Raw genomic sequence first — 19,655 nt, 5'->3', positions numbered from 1 at the left:
TTTTGAATTTTTTTTTTCAAAATTATTTATTTTATATATTTTTGAAATAGACCCTGCAACCGAAGTAGGTGGTGAGTTGTTGGGCATTCAGATTTCTTTTTTCTTATCATACAAAAATATATATATATATATACAGTCCATATTCAGAGTGAAGCTTCATTCTGAAATTTTAGAGTGAAGTTCCAATTTTGGCACACTTTTCGGTCAAATATTTTCACCATAATTGATTTAATATTTAGGTATGTTATTCAAGATCATCTCTACAAAATTTCATCCAATTTGACAATGGTTTGAGCTTTCAAAATTGAGATTTACACGAACGGTTCACGTTGAACAATTTTAATTCATTAATTGATTTAATCTAATTTCAATACCTTAACGATATCCGAATTTGGTGAAACTTTGTAGAGATGATCTTGAATAACATACCTAAATATTGAATCACTTATGGTGAAAAAATTTGACCGAAAAGTGTGCCAAAATTAGAACTTCACTCTAAAATTTCGGAGTGAAGTTTCACTCTTGATAGGGACATATATATATATATATTTGGCTGAATATAATCACACACACGAATATAATCAGCATTTGCAAAATTTTGATTGATAAATTTGGCTGATGATTTCTTTCTATCTACCAGGACTCCCTCATTTACAACAGAATTTTAACAAATCGGTATCGGCTGAATATAATAGGCACCGGATTCAGATAGCCAAATATTGAGGTGCAAGGCATACTGAAAATACAATCCCTGATGAGGAAGATTCAAAATGGTTATATCTGATTCGAGAGTGTCAACTCTGGAGCGGCGAGGTGTCTATAATAGTTGTTGCCGGTGAGGATTACATGTAAGCCTGGTGTGGAGACTGCAATCCAGTACCAATGTAGCTGCCATAAGTAACAGGAGCCGCGTTATATGAAGTTGTTGGTACGACTCTGTCATCTGTGGGGTAGTAGTATAGCCTTTGTTCACTAGCTTGTGGAGTATAAGCTGGCGGGGTTGGTATTTGATAATCGTAGGTGCGTGGACCAGCGAGACCATACCTCTCTGACAACCCGGAGTATACTGGCCTATCAGCATAAGAGATTTGGCCGAGCCTAGCGACAGTGGAGGGCGAGGCAATGGCGAGACCAGGCCCACCACGGTATCCATGCCATCTTCCTGTGGCTTTTTGCTTCTTTGGGGCTTGTTGGCGTTTACCAGTGTCACCATTTCTCTTTCTGTCAGCTCTGGATCTCTCTAGTTGAGCAAGCCTTTTTTGCAGTGGATCGAGGGGGTACTCAGCTTCAAGCTTGTACTCTTGAACACACCCTACTACAGCCTTCAGACCAGAAAGCTCTTTTGCATTAACATCCTCCTACAATTTATCAGAAAACATCAGTAAAATATTCCTACAAAACATCTGATCATTTGGTTGACGAAGACCTACCTGTGCGTCTCCATTGCCGTCACCTTGTGAATTCCTCCTCAGTTCTTTCAAATATGTCTTCAAGAGTGGTACAGGCGGGAAACTTTCAGACAGTTCAAAGGCATGAATAAAATGCACAGCATCAATTTGTTTCCCAATTCTGATCATTGATTCAACAAGACCTGCAGAGAATAATGGAGTATAAAACAAACCGTGCATCTGAAAAATACGTAGCCCATCTTACCAGAGAAGAATTAAACTTAACCAGCAATCAAAAGTCTATATTTATTTATCAGCTTCGCTAACTACTTAAGGAACATCTTATGGAAACAGTGGTTAGCCTCCAGACTGCATCGGGTCAGTTGGGTAAAGGATGACCAACCTGGCATTTTGTGTGTTAAACCAAGGGTGCGGCAGAGCTCAGGTGTCTGCCTGCGGTGAGCAACTGCTGCAAGAATAATCTTGCAGAGTTCTTCGTCATCAAACTCAGAAGCAATCCTAAAAGTTGCAAGAAGCTGCAAAAATGCCTCTGCTTCCAATGACAGTCCATTGGCAGCATCATTACCTCCACTAAACAACTTAGGCTTCCATTCATTAGCAATTGCTTTGGCTTGCTGCTTGATCCCAGGGTTCAAAAGGCGATCAGCACCTGGATCAGCCTTTGCAACTAAGGTAGTCAAGGCTTCCATAAGCATGAGACAGGATCTACACTTTCCCCGAAGGACAGGATCCTTCTTACCCTCTGGTTGGTTAGTTACATCAAGAGGGTAAAACCCCTCCAGTGAATCCAGCACCAATTGCACTGGTTCACTTGCACTTTCTAGTGCAATAGTGAGTTCCTGACGAGCAACATTTTGTTTTTTTAAATTCTCAACAATATAATTCAGAAGCCCTTTACCATCCATCTGCTCACAAAATTGCCTCAGTTCTGGGCGTGGTTTAATATCACTAGCCATACCCTTAGCATTATCACTTTTTCTAGTAGGTATATCTTCCTGTGCTGAATTTGTATCACCAAGTGACCTGCTTACCTTGCTGTCTTTGTTATTCCCATTATTCATCAATTCCAAAACTTTTGCCTCGTGAATGTCCCATGCCTCTGCAATAGCGGCAACTGCTGCATCTTTTAGCTCCTGCACCCGATCCAGCAGGTCTTGCTCTTTAGCAATCACAGTAGCCTCTCTCTCCACAAGCAAAGTAAAGGTTTCAGCTTCCTGCTCCTCAAATTTCTTCTCCTTGGCTTCAAGCTCTTCAGATTGTTTCTTCAATGTCATCTCAAGGTTGTGGAAGTGCTCTTCAACTTCAGTCCACTCAACTCTGTCCTCGGAGGTGTGATTATGAGCATGTAGTTCCAGTAATGCCATACCAAGCTGATCTATCAGAGACTGTGATGTCTCATGTGCTGCCGCTTGCTCTGCATTAGCCATTGTTACTGCAAATGTTGGCTTCTGTGTCAATAAGAAAAAAAAAACTGTATAAGATCACTGATATAACTGATTTAAAGGAAAAGAACGTGTAAATTTACCCTACGTTACCAGATATAATCAATGGAACTGCTCTGTCATTCCAAAAACATATTTAAAACAATGGTACAATAAATTCAATTTGATGCAGGCCATGTTAGAAATAGATCCACGGTGAATTTAATCTTGAGCAAGATAACTGATTTCAAAATGAAACTAAAGATTCTTGGCACAAAAAGGAAGATAACACACTAAAACCTTTGAGAAAAGCTTCATCAAGGAAGGTTTCCATTTGCTCAAATTTAGTTAGAAACGTATGGGAGTTGGGACTAACTTAGAACTTGAAAAAATATATATAATAGAGTTAACCCATTCTACCATGTCTATCTACATGGAGTGCCCAAAAAAATTAGGTTTGTCAAGTTTAGGGGCCAACTTAGGTTTGTCGTTAAGCAAAGTCTTGACCTCTGTCAATCGACTCTTGTGGAACAGACCTGAGTCCATCGAAAGACTCAATCAATAGCCAACTCAGCTTAGCAAACAGTCTACTAACGCTAATATTATGAGGAGATTAACAACCGAAGCTCAGAATTTCAGACCTAACTTCATTTTGTTAGAATTTGCATCTCTTTCTCATTGTGTCAATTATTGAGGTAGACCTAATTACACCTTACATTACTAAAGTAGTCTTGTTCCCTACACTTTTCATTACACAACTAACATTCATAAAATATTTTCTCTTCTCTTCATTGCTGCATACAAGTGTATAACCGAACTCCCATCTGCAAACCCCAATCCTGAATCCTCCATACAAAACGAAACACTCCCTACTTGAAACACTTGCTGTTCCATTATACATTTTCATAGCACACCCTTTTATCCATAAATATATTAGCTCAATTCCTGAATTCTACACTCAAAAATGGAATCTCTTATTCAAGAAACAATCAATGCCACATCAAACATTGTTTTACCAAGCAATAATTTAATCAATAAGGGCATTAATAACCTTAATCTCTCATATTCTGTATTATAATTCACAAACTTTACCATACGAATTTCATACAACAACGAAAGCTAACTCCAACCCCAAAATTGAAGCACAAATATATATTGATCATAAAATTCATAATCGATTTCAATCCCAAATCATAATTCGCATGCAATTATAAACCTAATTCCAGAACCACGCTGAAAAATAATTCAATTATCCCCAGCAAAAAAAATCAAAGAACGAATCCAACCTAGGTCCTCAGCAAAATTTCATACCTCTAATCCATGCAAGATTAATAAGAATCAAAATCTACAAATTTAAATAATAGGGAAGAATCAAAACGAAGTAGAAGCGTATACCTTGTGAAGCAAAAGCACTGAGAATATACAGTCACCGGAGCCGAGGTAAAAAAAAAAACGAAAGGGAACCCAGAAAGTAGTAGGTGAATTTGAGGAATGGGTAAAGGATCAAAATGTAATTAGAGACTTGTGAGTAGGATTTTTTCTGGGGAGTGAGGTTTGGTGTTCTTGTAATGAACCAACCGTTTTGAGCTTCTGATTGGTTTAACGGAGCTTAACCGCAGAGACTCCGAAAGGCTTGGAGCCATGGACCTTTTATCGGGCCCAACCAGTTCAATTCGGGTCGTATTGACCCGACTCAATCTATACAGTACTTCTGTTACTAGTGGTAAACTGGTAACTTTTTCCTTCACACACTACATTGACTACAAGCCATTGGTACTGAGCAGCCAAAGGAACATCTCACTATGCATGGTACGTATATAAAGACCGACTACATTTTATTACTCTACATGTGTTCCAACTTCTAAGATTATTAACTCAGCATCCTTCTAAGATTGTGAAGTAAGAAGTTTGTAACTCCGTCAATTTGATAGTAAATTTAACCATAACTTGATGTATCCATTAATTTGAGTTCTTCAAACCTGAGTATATATCATGTTCACTCGCATATGTGATAAATGAAAATCACATTTGAATTCAACAAAAAGAGAGCTTTCAGGATGAAAAGATGTATCATTGATCATATAGATTAGTAGTGTCCAAGGCCAATTTCAATGATGTTGATTACTTTGGCAGGTCATGACTGCATGACCAGCTTTTCTAACCTAGCCTTCTCTATTCCCTGAATACAACACCAACTATAATACAGAAGAAACATGAGCTTATGTTTCTTAATCAGCAAAAGCTGTGTTTATACCATATATGCACTCCTGACAGCCTTTGAAGATTCGGCATTAGTATACAGCAGAATTCCCTCGCGACTGAGTTTTGTTTCGATGATAATTCAGTTCAGTGTGTCCGTGACACTCTTTGATTTAGACCACCTTGGAAGGGTCATGCCCTGGAAAACAAGGTAGACTATAAACGCTGCATATCCAGCAGTAAAAGCGCACACAACAGAGCCAAACAACACCCCGTTCACTTCATTGGAGAAGAAGTCCACCAAGAGATAGCCATTAATTACCATCACCAGTGCAGCCACAAGCCATGCAACCATCTATCATAGAAAACAAGCAACACGATGTGAGCAACTAGTCCATTACTTTGCATGTATTTAACTCATAAACAAAAGAGAAAGAGAAATCCCTAGCTGCTAGTTATACAAGGATTTAAGACGTAAGAACTGCCACATCATAAGCAATAAGTAATATCAGCTACAATTGAACACAAGAGAGAAATGTTGTCAATCAAAAAGCTGATACATACTCCATTTCAGAATGCCAATTGAAAACGGTTTCTTTTTAAAACCCATGGAGACTAATAACTGTAACAGGGAGCACAAAAGAGTACACAGTAAAGCATTGCAGAACTAATTTTGGTAGAAGTGCTATTCTGTGCAGCACAAAGTTTTGGCTTGGAATATCGGGAGAAAACAAACAGATTCTGGTCACTTGGAGTTCTGGTGACACAAACATGAAGCAAAAAGAGCAAAAGGCAGCATTCACAGCATACATTAATACAAAAAACACCTGGGCTTAATTGATTGAATTTGATAGGCAGAAAATTCATCAGGCATCATTGTACACACAAAATCTAAGATTGCCAATCTTGGTAAATGCAAGCATACCTTGAGAACATTGCCAATCTTGAAAGAACCCATGATTCGCTCGCTTGACACCAAGAAAAGCAAAGGAATCAAGGCAAAAGGAATCTGAATTGACTGAAGCACATTAAGCCACTCATTCAAAACATCCAATGTGTCCTCTGATGTATCAAACACAAGAGCAACAATTATAGTCGGAATGATTGCGCAGCTTCGTGTGATCAATGCCCTCATCCATTTCTTCAGTCTCAGGTTTAAGAAACCTCCCATGATGAATTGCCCTGCGTAGGTACCTGTGATAGTGCTGCTCTGGCCGGCTGCTAATAAACCAATACCCCAAATATAGAGAATAGGGAAGAGACCACCCCCATACTTCTCTTCAAGATACTGCCCTGCATTTACAAGGCCTATACTATCCGCGAGTGGGGTATTATAAAATCCCTTGGCAAACACAGTAGTGACAAACAGATTGATAACGAAGGAAATAATAAGAGCAATGGTGGACTCAATGCTGTAGTAATTGAGAGCTTCCTGAACTCGACCTTTCTTGCTGTGATCAATCTCCCTAGACTGTACAAGAGCAGAGTGCAAGAACACATTGTGAGGCATGATAATGCACCCCACAACTCCCACAGCCTGCTTGATTGTCCTGGAGCTAAGTTTCGGAATCAGAATACCTACAAAGAAGAACCACAATGGCAGTGATTTAGATGCTATTCCTAAACACAAGTTCAATTTTTTCTAAAATCAGAAGATGTAGACTCACATACCGAGCAGAAGCTCAGTGCCGCTAGGCTTTGCTTCACCAAACATCCAGGCGAACGAAAGCGCCATTGTAGCAATAAGAACAGCAAAAACTGCTTCCAGTTTCCTGACGCCATAGTTCTCCAGGAGTAGAAAGATAAAACTGTAAAATTCCAACAAAGCAAAACTTAATCATCGTCACAAGTTACAACAGCACACACACACACAAAAACAAAAACTCGGAGCTTATCCTAGGAAAAAGAAATAATCTTTTGACCATTGAAAAGTAGAAAGATCAGTCAACACTCAACACTCAACAGTATATATCTGTTCTGCGACTTCTGCCCAGAACTTCTGAAAAGAAAATCGAAAAATTCCTCTGGTTTTCCAGACTCCAAAACAGAGTTCAATTCTTCCCGGAGCCAAACATCAAGGACAGGCCATCAAATTTGACTGTCCACAAAAACCCAAGTCTTGCGTAGTAAAAAATAAATAAACAACAGTGGCTACAACCGTTTTCAAGAACACCGAAAGTGGCAAACACTACTACCAGTTGATCTAGCAGCATAGACTTTGTAACTCGTAACTAGAAGAGTTACGAATCTCGTAACTGAAAGAACCGTGTAACTAGTAACTGAGAGAGGTACCGTGAGTTCAATTCACGACAGAGTTTATGTCGATAAGAAAAAGAAAAAAGCGAAAGAAAAACGAACCAATCAGAGGCGGTTATGACGACTCCGGCCCAAAGCGGCAAGGCCCCATTACTCAAAATCTTAATAGCAATCGCACTCCCAATAACCTCCTGAATATCCGCCCCAATAAGCGCAAGCTCCGCCATGACCCAAAGCACAAGCCCCGCCCATCCCGGATACTCCTCCCGGCACAGCTCCGCCAGGTGTCTCCCAGTCGCCACCCCAAGCCTCGCCGACAAAAGCTGCACCAACAGCCCCATCGCCGTCGCCCACATCAGCAGCCACAGCAGCGAGTTTCCCGCTATCGCTCCCGCCTGAAGATCCCCCTCCAGGTTTCCCGGGTCCAAGAAAGCTATGCTCATCAGGAACCCCGGCCCGGTGAACAGCCACAGCTTCTTCCACGAAAACGGCGGCGTCGCGTCGCTGTCTCCGGCGTCGTCGATTCCGACGATGTGGACCTTGTCGTCCGAGTCGTACGCTGTCTCTTCTAGCTCGTCGTGGGAGAGCGAGGAGTTGGTGGTGTCGTGGTGGAGGAGCGGCTGGTCGTGCTCCTGTGGCGTCATCGTCGTCGTCGTCATCGGGGAAGTTGTGATTCTCTGCGGAGGAGTGTACGGTAACCGGTGGAGTGTCGATGCAGCGTTGTTTGAGATGGTAGAGAGAGATGAAGGTCGGAGCAGAACTACCAGTCCCCTCTCTTCCTTTATTCTCTTCTCTCTTTTTCTTTTTATTTCTTTAATTTTTTTTTTAATGCAGAAGCTGCGGGACGGTTTTTTGTTAAGTGAGCGACTGAGTGCCTGACACGTGGGGTGGTCTTTGATGTGTGGCACCTGCTAGCTTAATTTACAAGAACAGTTCTCCACATTGTTTTGCACTTTTGCCAAGTGGGAATCGATCGGATAATTCTATTGGTTTGCCTAAAAACAATTATAGGCAAGTGTAATGCCACTTTGAAGTATGAATAAATTATGAAACGAGATTCTATTCATACATCTCATATAGGTTGTAATCAATTATTAGGAGAAAATCTCAAGTAAAATGCATCATACGTGTGTATTATAATCACTTATAGAACAAAATTACACTAAATCCTAAATATATAATAATCACATATTTTCATCACACGGGTTTGTAGAAATTTGTTTAAAGTGTTTTTTTTAAGTATTTTAATTTCGTGATTTCATTGGATGCCGATTTTATAATAGTAGAGATACGTATAAGAGGAAGGTAGATGAAGTTGATGATGAGTTCTTCAATTAAAAGTTGGAATAGCCTATACACATAGCAATTTTCAGTTATTTTATCTTATTATCATCAATTTCGATCATTCAAAGATTTTCTACAATTTTCTTACGATCAAAGTTTCTACGGTTGCAAATATTATGTAAACTTTTTTTTTTAGTCTATTGAAAAGGTAAATCACTATATATATATATATAAGTATCGTCTTCTCTCTGCCCTAGCCGCCTAGGGTTTTTCATATCTCAAAAAAAAATTCTTCATTTATCGTCGATGGCCGATCAAATCCCTCCTTCTCCCCCAAGGTGCTTCTGCTTCTCGGGGTGGTGTCCCTGCGGTGCGCTCCTATGGCTCGGCGCAAGTTGTGCTTTTCCAAGCAGGCCTTGCCGCAGTCGGTTCTCGTGTCTCGGCCATCTCGCTACTCTATTATCCTCTTTAACGAGTTGGAATTCCATGGGTTTAGTGATGGATCACAAATATCCATCTTTGTTTTCAACTAAGGTGTGTTGCATATCTGATTGGTTTGTTGGGGGGGGGGGGGTGGCATCGTCTTTTATCATTGGCATTGATGGCCCATCGTAAGGCATCTTATTTGCCTTGCCCTTGGCGTTATGACAGGTGGTTTTGAAGATGGCGGTCACTGCAGCGGTGACCTCAGTGGAGGACTTTTGAGGTTGTCGTCGCTTGCAACTCCTAGCCTCTATTGGGCATGGACCCTACTTGCTAAGGGGTCAATAACTTGGGCTTTTGATTGTGATGTATCTAGTTATTTGGAGAAAGTGGCACTTCTATCTCCACCATTGCAAGATCCAATGGTTGCTATCACTTAAGGAAACTCGACAAAGATGGAGCGAGATCCCTCTGTCGTATATGCATAAATTGGATCGCGTCGCAGTGATACAATGTTGTGGTTATTAAAATTTATTCATGTCTTCTACATCATATGTATCTTGTATTTTTGTGTTTCATAACCATGAAAAAGTGGGTGAATCTTGACTTTGTTGCCTAGTTTTATTTAGAGAGAGCTAGTGGTTGGCTAGTTTTTTCTTAGGGATAGTTAATTTATTGAATCAGAAGAGATAGGTATTTTTGTCGGCCTTCAAATGTGTTATCTTGGTTTTGCTTGCTAAAATACAAATGAGTGCGTTTAATTCAAAAAAAAACTTTATGTAAGCTTTTATTGATTTTAAAAAAAGTTTTTATTGATTTATTAAACCAGGGGTATTGTTGGAATTTTAGGGAGGTATATATAAACAGCTAATTGGTTATTTGTACCAGGCCTATAAACTATAAAGTGGAGATGTTAGAATACCCATTTTGGAGGTATATATGAATAGATATTCCTCTCAAGTATGAATTATATATCTTTTAAACAAAAAGTATTAATATACTTGTTACTGTTTCATTAATCTCTAACCTATGGTTGGTTAATGTATGAATTATACTTGTTACTAACTCATTAATCTCTTACCCTTGGACCTTGGTTAATGGATTGGGAATCTCTCAATTAGTCACATATAATGAAGGTTCTTGCAAATAATCTCAAACGTGCATGGAAGCTAGATTGTCATTTTGAATGTTGAATATCTCCCCCTACATAAGGATCACTCGTATACGAAAAGACCCAATAGTAGGTGAAACCTAACTTTTTAATTTTGAGTAGAAACAATTATTTCTATCACCACACTTAAATGAAATCAGTTATATATTGAAATATGACTTTTTTTAAAAAATAAAAGTTAATTCAATAAAACTTGCCGAAAATTAGACAAGAACTACATCGATAAACATGAGATCAGTGAGGAAACAATCAAACTCATGAAAAGGCATTTGTAGTTCATTATAAGACAATTCCGCCCGCTTTTAAGCAAGTTTAATACATAATAGTAGTTCATATCCCTAAGATGCCAAATCTGTCGAAAACACGCATTTGTGGCACAAGCAACACTATATATAGACACACCTCAGAAACATGAACCTAAGCATGTATTAGACTTTGAGGATAGAAATTTTTTTTTTAAAATAACTTGAAATATGACATTATAATGTCACTTGTACTGAATAATTCACAAACTAGTACCTAGTAATATTTTATGCTCCTGAACAACCATACGCTGGTCTGAGCTAATAAAAACTCAATTAGGGCGAAAAAAAAAAGATCATCCCGTAATATGTACCATTACATGGTCTGTAAGACCGTGACTATATAAGAATTTTTCTAAACTCATCAACATTTTTCCTCTTAATGATGCATTGATGCAATATACATCATTATTGTTCATACGTACTGTCCTCAATTCTATTCTCCACCACAGCCTCTAGCCCTCTACCAACTTTTTTTGTCTTAAATCCATCAACTCCATTGATGGTCAAGCAATAGCGACTTCTAAAATCTAAATATAGCAACCCAAGTTAGGGTTCATGATGGACACCACAACTACAACGACTTGACCGGAGGACGGCATCATTTTGGAGGCCGTAATTACAACGGAACGAGGCAAGTGTTGACGGAAAGGCAGCCGTGTTAATCTCAAAACTCTCCGTTACTTGCCACGTAGGGATGGGAACCCTGTGCCTTCAGGTTTTAAGGCTATTGAAACGACGCCGGAAGCTCGCGTTTTTGGTGGTGGCCTGGCGCCTAAGTGCGTGGGGTCTGCGCGCGAACTGACGGTTTTGTCGTGGAGGTCTCGTGTCTGCGTGTGACCTCCACAACGCGGGAACGACAAGCTAACTTGAATTTCCTTAACGAGGTGACGTCAGCAGATGCCCTTTCTGGAAGTGGTGTCGTTTTTTCCCTGGTGCTTCAGGCCAAAGTAGGAAGTTTCCCCCCTCTCTAATTGTCGTTTGATACACAGTCGTGCAGGTTTTTGAAATGTAATATATATAATATATTTTCATTCTCTTTGTAAAAAAAAAAAAACAAAAGAGAAATGGGCCTTTCATGGTGCTTAGCCTGTGAGTGATTGATAGGATAGGCATATCGTTTTGTGCACTTATTCTCTCTTCTAAGTTTCTTGCTAGTGACTTGACGTGCAAGTTTTGAACAGACGGGAACATTATTTCATTTTGTTCTTTTTCAAATTTTAGCACCCACTCATTTTTTTTAAATGCTATGATCAGTCCGGTTCGGATCCTTATGTACTAATTGCTCGAGTTGGTTTACATTTGGGATTATGCAAATTTAAATGTCTTCCGATTGACTAGCGAGTAAATAGTTTTGAGTATATCTCAGTTGTTGTGATGATCAGACCTTTGAATACCATGCTAGTTTATTAAAGTGCGGCATTAATAGCTTTGGCGTCTCTACATTATTGTCATTCAACCATTTTCTGAATGTTCAGTTTTTTTTTTGCTTGTTCCAAGTTGATAGCAAAACGGATGAGATATATTCTTCTGTCATAGATGATAGACAGATCTATCAACCAATTTTTCCTTTCGTGGACCCAAACGCAGTGCCTACAAAGTGGCTCAATCTTAGACATCTCTTTCTCTCAATCTCAATATATCTGTTTTGGTTTTGAAGTTTTTGCTTCATGATTGCATATCTGGATTTTTATAAAGACACGCTAGGCTTTGAAAATAAGCGAAAAGAAGGTTTTCGATTCGATGCATCTACCATCACACGATGCAAAGCCAATAAGTCATCATGTTTCTGTTGGGCCAAAATGATGATGAATCTAAATCAGTGTCCCTATTCTTTTCCCTTTTATGGATCAAGGGCCAACTAGTTCTAAGTCCAAAAAACGATGAATCCTAGAAAATTCAAATTATCATATCGAAATGTTTACATGAATTAACGAATGAACAAACTAGAGGAAAAAAAATACTTGCACACAAATGGATTAATACATTATGTCTCTCACTTGTCCAGTTGTTCTCACTTACCCGATCCAATATTGATAACACAAGTACTGAGAAAGTTTTAGGAATTTATGATGAAAATAGAGAGGGTGCGTCTATTGCCACCCTATCAACTATTTTGTTCACCCTATAAAAATTTTAATTACTAAAAGACTATATTACACAAGTGTAAAATTACTATCATGTACATTACTTTTCTAAATTACAGAATTAATTAATTAATTATATGTATACAAAATATATTTAATTTGTTATTGGATATTGATCTTTTCCATCCGAATCTGAAAATATTTCTTTTTCTTAATGAATTTTTTTCTATTTTCTGTTCAAAAATCATACGTAATTCGTTATTTAAATCATAAATCATTACTGTTAACTTAATAAAATCTTTTATAATACCTTGAAACATCAAGAAAAAAATTTAACACCAAAATTAATTTTATTTTCATTGCTCAAAGTTGATAATATACAGAATTTCTTATACAACTCAAAGTTGTTAAACTATGATTTTTTGACATTTATATTAGATTAGCACTAAAGCTTATTTTTTGTTAATAAAAAGAAATATTGTAAGAAGAAATATATGAATTAGATTAATAGAAACATAACTGGAAACTTTATTATTATTTTTATATTAATTTAAATTAATTGAAATATTTTCTTTAAAAACTTTCTTTTTAATTCGATAGATCATATAAGGACACACTTGAAAAAGAAATGGGTGAAATAAGTAAATTTAATATTAAATTTAAAATATGAGGTGAAATTAATAGAGATAATAAACAAAGTAGATCGTATGATGACAATAACCGCACCCAAATGGAAATTATGCCTCAATTGCCCAACTTAATAGACAAAAAAAGGGGGGCATCTAAATAATTACTTCCTGCTCAAGAATACAATCACATAAACCAAGTAAAGAGACAAAGCGGGAGGTCTAGGATTCAACACACAACTTTCTTACTTTTCCAATCAATCTTCTGCATATTGGGCATGTTCTATTTTCCCCCTCAAAAATTCTGCAACAATTAAAGATGTAGTGTTAGATAAGCAAATTTCATCATGCACAAAAAGAAAAAGCACAAGTTGAATTCCTTCTATGATTTCGGGAGGACCACAAACCTTTGTGCACAGTCATAACATGTAGCACAGTGACCACAAGGAACTAAGAAACAATTCCTTAGGTCACTGTAGCAAATCACGCATATTTTGCCATCGTATAACTCTTCGGAGGAGCTAGTGATGCTGCTGGTACTGCCGCAATTTCCAGATTCTGTACCCCAGTGATCACAAGTGCCGTATGTCACCGGAATGGTCTTCGCGGGCAGTAATACTGGGCTGCTTTCGGTGTGATCGAAAACATTCTCTGTAGTGCTCCTCCCGTCTTCATAATCGCTTATGTACTTCATTATCATGTATACAACAACTACAAGCAAGGCTGCAAAAATGGTTGGAAAAGAAAAGGTTAGTCTTGAACAAGTATATATTGTTGCTCTTACTCAGACGAGTCATGCCTAAATATAGATCTTAATTAGTTCACTATCTACTACTCATCTAGTCAAAAAATATTATTAAAGTTCAAATCTTTTAGGTCCGGTATTCAGATGATAAGCAAATAAGACAATGATTGTTCAAACCATAACAAATCGGTAGTTATATTGAAAATATTATCAGAGACTGAAATAATATATACATCTACCTTGTTTTAGTATTTAGTAACATAACTAAACGTCACAGAAGACATGTTAATGAATAATTCAGAGGATAAAAGTATGGAGATACTAGATACTTACTTAAAATTGTAATGTATGCAAGTAAACGCGTCAAAAAAGTAAGCGTGACGTACCAATCTACGAAATCATCCTGTTAGTATTCAAGCACAATTTGTTAGAAAATAGTAAAAAATAAAAAAGTATATAAAAATTTAAGAAATTTCACGAACATGTATAAAGTCTTACATCGCTTGAACTAACAATATTAACAGTTAAATTATATGATTGAGAACTAGTTGATTGAAGAAGCTTCCTTGGGAATTCCAGTCCATCCATTGTGGGAAACAAACTTGTAGCTCTGATTTGCCTCAACCTGTTCTGCTTTTGCCCTGCATTATGAATTAGAGGATTAGAATAGGCTTATACAATATTTCACTATATCAGTTGATAAACTTCTTTGAAATAATGTAAGATACATCAATGTGGATTCCTAGTCACGAAGTACAAATGATTTAAGATTCGAGTTATAGCCCCACAACGTTAGAAGTTCATTAGCATCAACTCCAGTGGCATGAGATAGATGATCGGTGGCAGAAAAATCACAAGAAAATTGAAAATTATAAGCATTCTGCAATCTGCATTACCTCAAAACACCCTGAGTTCATTGCTGAGTTAAAATTCCTGCTTCTGCAGAATCCACTGCGAAACGAAGTAGTTCAATTTAGATCTCAGAAGGGATGAATGCCAATGCCAACAGTCTTTTCCAGACCCTCACTGAGACCTCTTCAATGAGAATTGGAAGAATGGTTGTTGCCCATGCTTGGTTAAGATACTGGCTACTCATTGAGATGAAATACTAACTTATTAACTACCATATCTGATAACGACATACTAGTCAATGTGGTAATGCACAGAACCTGTACCAATAAAATAGGATGAAGCAGAAAAACTAGCTTGAACATGAGGAAGATGGCCCTACCTAGCAAGCTAAACCAGGTTGGAATCCAAGAAGATTATGCTTTAAAATTATAAGAAGCTAGAAGGTGGGAGATAAAAGAATGGTAGCTAAGTTTATATTACTGGACTACTGAACAATCTCAACTAACCATCTTTTCAAGAAGAGTCTGGTAAAAGAAATGCAAGACTTTCTGCATTGAAAGGTAGGTCGGTCTTTTTCTGTTGGGAAGGCCGGTGTGGGTAATCCAAAACTCCAAAATCTGGAATTGGAACATGGTCAACTTCAAGTAGAGGTGAAAGAACAAAACTGATTGGGTTAATTATGAATTCGGTTTCAGTTTGATCACTCTTCAGTTTCATGGTGAATCGGGAAATGATGAATTATGAATCTGCTAATTGTCAAATGTCGATTTCAGCTTTCCAGTGAAAATTTTTGTATGGGCTTGGGCTTTACGGATTGAAAGACAGTATACTAGTTCAAACCGTGACATTTGTGGCAGACTACTGGGCTAATTGAACTTTCTACATTGTAGTTTTTGTATCAACTTCGTTGTTCCATAATCATATGGTCATTAGCTTTTTCTTTTTCTTTTTTGATTTTTTCCTTCACCCTTAATGTACGATCCTAGTTGGTCGAATAGTTCGATCATTGGATTGGCCCTACCGTCTAGTTACAAATATTATATGCCATCGTCATCATGCTTTCAATTTTCAGATGTATAACTTTAAAGGGTGTGCTTATTCATGGCTTGTTTTGTAATTATTATTGTAAATAATAAAAATACTAGAAGGAGTGAGAAACTCACAATCTACTGGGAGACTATGCCACCAGACTCAATTGTACATATTGGGCACAAGCGACGTCTTTTTAAGAGGCAAAATTGGAAAGAAAAAAATGGAAAAGACATCAACTCATTCTAGTCATGAATGTTTTTGGAGAGAAAAAAAACTCGTGTGCTTTTTATGGAATCAATCCATAAACAGTTATATAACCAAATGAAGTAAACTTTACTTCATCAATGCAATTCGTCCAACAAAATTTGAAATGCTATGTGGCTAACCAAATGAATCCTTTGAATTCGGTTGACTTTTGACAGGCATACATCTAAACTTTAGAGAGAAACACCTGCAAAAATTGAGGTCCTCCTCAAAAGGAATAGCCTCAAGCCCTCAAGGCGGCAAAAGAGAATTGAAAGCTCACAACAATTATGCAAAGTGCTTGTGATGTTATAATGTCAGAACTCGAGACGAGAAAGATTGTGGCCGGCGGAAGCTCTTATTTTATAAAGAAGCCGATGGACTGCCGCCTAAAGTTGTAAAGCTAATTAACAACAACACCAACAGAATGAGACATGTACATATGCTACTGTTCTGCTTTGTTTGCAATTTTGCATTGAGCATTGGATTTCATAAAATTGGGGCTTACTTTTACCATGCTTTTGATAAAAGCACTGTTCTACATATATGCTCTTCTAGTTAGCAAAAGTGATCGATGACAAGCTGCAGAAGCTCATGAAGCAGATTCAGATGCTGCACAGGCCGGCCATGGTTTGCACATTACAACTGCATGTCCTCAATAATTGGCTTTATAGCTACACGTACAGTTACTGAAGCGTTATATGGAAATCATACTAAACAATATTCCCTAATAAAAAAACAATGATGTACGTACAATAGTACTAGCTTGTGAGGGAATCAGAACTTGTAATTTTATGCTATAGATAACCTATATCTATATATATAGGTCCGATTATAAACAGCTAATTTGAACTCAAAAAATTTCGAGTGCGTGAAGATTAAGCCATGAAGGAAAACCGAATGAGAAAAGGTGCTTCAGGAAGCTTGTAATATCGTATCCCTGAACTAAGCTGCTGTTAACAAAGTGCTTCTTTCTTTTCTGGGAGGCGCACACCAACTTTTCACCCTTCATCTTCTTTTCGCTGCTGCATATATACATGCAAAAACATACTGAACTATATTTGTCATCGTTTTCTTTTTCTTTTGCTTTTCTGCAATACTCGATCAATTACATTCCATTTTCTTCTTGAAAGAGGTAAAGCTCATCATCACTCAAAGTCGACAAACCAAAACCCAAGCTAGTTTACTGGCAGCTTCAAAATTCATTGTAATCGATATATAGTTGGTAAAGCAGAGATAGAGAAAGAACACGCGCGACAAATGGTTGCAATTCATAAAACACTGGAAGAACAGTAGCATAAAAAAGCAGTGAATTTGTTGGTCGTCTTTATTAAAGCCAGCTAAAGAAGCAGCTCTGGCTGTTCTGCATGCATGGAATCCATTTGTTCATAAATCATAACATCTGAAATAAGAAGTTGGAAACCGTACAATAATGTCCTTGTATATGGCTTGGTAATAAGGATATCGATCTTAATTCGTGTCATATTGGAAACAAAGAAAAGAGTTTTCCACCATTTTCTGTCTGAACATGGAAACCTTACGATACACTTTGAATCGATTACTGGTTTTGTCTTTCATTTATATATATAATAAAGACGATCTATATCTGCACACCATTACGTACTTATTCTCCTCCATGCATGATCAAGTGACATGCTCGGTATTAAACAACTCTTTGGTGCAGATATATTCTCTTGTATATATAACGATAATCGCAGCGTGAAACGCATCAAATGCATTTATTTTAGGTTGGAATTATATATACTTGTATAACTTTCAGCTATATCCAAGCTTTAATTTGGCTTAATTTGGCTCCACCGAATTTGTTAATGATTGAATCACTATACATATGTATGGTGGTGTAATGGTGTGATGTAGCTGATTAATTTTTTTTGTTACAAAGGGATTTAAAAGGCCCAGAAATAAAAATACAGAGACTAAATATTAAAACAGGCTCATGTGCGCTTACATCTAGCAACACTGGCCAGATCGTCCAAGAGAGCATGCGCAACATGTGCAAGGGATCAACAAACTCAATCAGCCATAATTCATGAGAAATACTATTTTTGGCCAAGACATCAGCAACTATGTTACACTCTCTAAAAATATGAAAGAGCTTCACATTCTGTAGTTTGGAAATCATAGAAGCACAGCTAGCAAGCAGAGACCCAAGATGATGCATACAAGTGTTATCCCTTTGCATAAGTTGGACAAGAATGGCAGAATCAGACTCAATTTCAACATTTCCACTGTAATGTTTGGCAATGAGTTTCATACCAAAAAAATAAGCCCTAAGCCTCAGCATCCAAAATCTCCCCAATCCCCAAGTTTATTTGAAAACCATGAATCCAATGCCTATGCTGATCTCTAATCATCCCTCCAACACCAATTTTTCCAGAGTTAGGAATTATGGTGCCATCGATATTCAACTTATACCAACCAGCAGGAGGCCGAGACCAAGAAAGCATAGTATAACTATAAAAGGAACTCACTTTAGCCTTACTTAGAGAGCAACTCCACTCTTTAGCATAATCCTAGATGAGTTTAGCAATGTAAACATGTATGATAAATGAGGTATCAAAAACACACTTGTTTCTCCACTTCCATATAAACAAACAAACAAAGACAAAAATATTGCACTACCGAATGTTATTCTTGACTTTAAAATGACAGTGAAGCTGAACCGTCAACCAGCCATTCCAATCAAGAGAAAAAGAATTAGCAATTGAAACAAGATGACTCATACCATTCCAAATAGCCTTGAATCTGCAACAGACTCTAAAAAGGTGAAGGAGACTTTCATCTCCAGAGTTACAAATAGGACAAGTAACACTTGTAGTAAACCTTCTTCTAGTTCTTTGAACATTAGTTAGAATTTTCTTATGAATCACAAACCAAAGATAAGTTTTCAGCTTGGGAGGACAACTCACATTCCAAACAAATCTCCACAGAGGGTTTTGAGCGCCATTTATCTCAAAAAATAAAGTTGTAAGCAGACTTGACAGAGAACCAGCCATTAGAAGTAGGCCCCCAAATAAGTCGGCTAGCAACATCATCACAATAACCAGTTGGAACATTAACAATTTGAAGGACAACATAAGAAGGCAGCACAAAGTTTAAAAGCTGAATATTTCACCCATAATCACACCATAAGTCACAAACTAGAGCATTATGATCAATAAGAGTGGAATTTGCTTATGAAGGTCTCAAGGATTTCTGCTACAAATGTGGTAGACTTGGCCACAACGAGAATGCTTGTGAGAATCCAGCGCTCGTCAACCATGATGCTGAAGATGCAGAGGAGGTAGAGATTGAGTGGTATGGGCCATGGATGAAGAAAAATGTATACTCTGCTCCTGCTCAGTCTTGGTTGGAACGACCATAGAAAGTCCGTCGCCAGAAACCAGTTACTTGTCGGTATCTAGGTACCGTTTCTTTTGCTCTATCAGAGGAGAACTCTACCCGTGAATGGGCACCCTGGCCAATGCCCATTGGTAAAAGCAGTTCTGGAATCAGAAGTGATGGTGACATTAGAGTATCCTCAGTTTCTAGAGTTGAATCCGTGATGAGGTCTGTCCCTAGCAACCCTCCTTTCTCTCTACCCC

General features: G+C 37.8%; 3 protein-coding genes across 3 annotated transcripts; all 3 read right to left on the bottom strand.

Annotated features, from left to right (window-relative positions):
- Window positions 1–611: 611 nt before the first annotated feature.
- On the bottom strand, window positions 612–4,409 carry LOC126783861 (FRIGIDA-like protein 3). Its single transcript, XM_050509426.1, has 4 exons — window positions 4,226–4,409; window positions 1,792–2,857; window positions 1,431–1,591; window positions 612–1,358 (listed from the first exon to the last, which is right to left on the bottom strand). Exons 2-4 carry the CDS (start codon window positions 2,834–2,836, stop codon window positions 843–845), a joined length of 1,722 nt encoding a protein of 573 aa, XP_050365383.1. The 5' UTR covers window positions 2,837–2,857; window positions 4,226–4,409; the 3' UTR covers window positions 612–842.
- Window positions 4,410–4,896: 487 nt separating this feature from the next.
- On the bottom strand, window positions 4,897–8,072 carry LOC126783940 (metal transporter Nramp3-like). Its single transcript, XM_050509491.1, has 4 exons — window positions 7,388–8,072; window positions 6,701–6,837; window positions 5,955–6,607; window positions 4,897–5,384 (listed from the first exon to the last, which is right to left on the bottom strand). Exons 1-4 carry the CDS (start codon window positions 7,942–7,944, stop codon window positions 5,172–5,174), a joined length of 1,560 nt encoding a protein of 519 aa, XP_050365448.1. The 5' UTR covers window positions 7,945–8,072; the 3' UTR covers window positions 4,897–5,171.
- A 5,168-nt stretch (window positions 8,073–13,240) lies between these two features.
- Window positions 13,241–15,136, bottom strand: LOC126796709 (E3 ubiquitin-protein ligase APD2-like). The gene is made up of 5 exons (XM_050523458.1): window positions 14,820–15,136; window positions 14,422–14,564; window positions 14,257–14,326; window positions 13,586–13,901; window positions 13,241–13,482 (listed from the first exon to the last, which is right to left on the bottom strand). The coding sequence occupies exons 2-5, from the start codon at window positions 14,509–14,511 to the stop codon at window positions 13,401–13,403; spliced, it is 558 nt and encodes a 185-aa protein (XP_050379415.1). The 5' UTR covers window positions 14,512–14,564; window positions 14,820–15,136; the 3' UTR covers window positions 13,241–13,400.
- Between the last annotated feature and the right edge of the window lie 4,519 nt (window positions 15,137–19,655).

The sequence above is a fragment of the Argentina anserina genome, chromosome 1 (assembly GCF_933775445.1).
Source record: "Argentina anserina chromosome 1, drPotAnse1.1, whole genome shotgun sequence".
NCBI lineage: Eukaryota > Viridiplantae > Streptophyta > Magnoliopsida > Rosales > Rosaceae > Argentina > Argentina anserina.
This window is presented reverse-complemented; position numbering and strand designations above follow the sequence as displayed.

Excerpts from the sequence above, each read along its gene's own strand:
- LOC126796709 (XM_050523458.1), bottom strand. The coding sequence starts at position 14,511 with ATGGATGGACTGGAATTCCCAAGGAAGCTTCTTCAATCAACTAGTTCT. Across the intron at positions 13,902-14,256 it reads TGCATACATTACAATTTTAA|CCTTGCTTGTAGTTGTTGTA; the intron begins GTAAGTATCTAG and ends CCATTTTTGCAG. Across the intron at positions 13,483-13,585 it reads TGTTATGACTGTGCACAAAG|AATTTTTGAGGGGGAAAATA; the intron begins GTTTGTGGTCCT and ends TAATTGTTGCAG.
- LOC126783861 (XM_050509426.1), bottom strand. The coding sequence starts at position 2,836 with ATGGCTAATGCAGAGCAAGCGGCAGCACATGAGACATCACAGTCTCTG. Across the intron at positions 1,592-1,791 it reads TTTAACACACAAAATGCCAG|GTCTTGTTGAATCAATGATC; the intron begins GTTGGTCATCCT and ends TATTCTCTGCAG. Across the intron at positions 1,359-1,430 it reads ACGGCAATGGAGACGCACAG|GAGGATGTTAATGCAAAAGA; the intron begins GTAGGTCTTCGT and ends GATAAATTGTAG.
- LOC126783940 (XM_050509491.1), bottom strand. The coding sequence starts at position 7,944 with ATGACGACGACGACGATGACGCCACAGGAGCACGACCAGCCGCTCCTC. Across the intron at positions 6,608-6,700 it reads CGGCACTGAGCTTCTGCTCG|GTATTCTGATTCCGAAACTT; the intron begins GTATGTGAGTCT and ends TCTTCTTTGTAG. Across the intron at positions 5,385-5,954 it reads AGATTGGCAATGTTCTCAAG|ATGGTTGCATGGCTTGTGGC; the intron begins GTATGCTTGCAT and ends TTTCTATGATAG.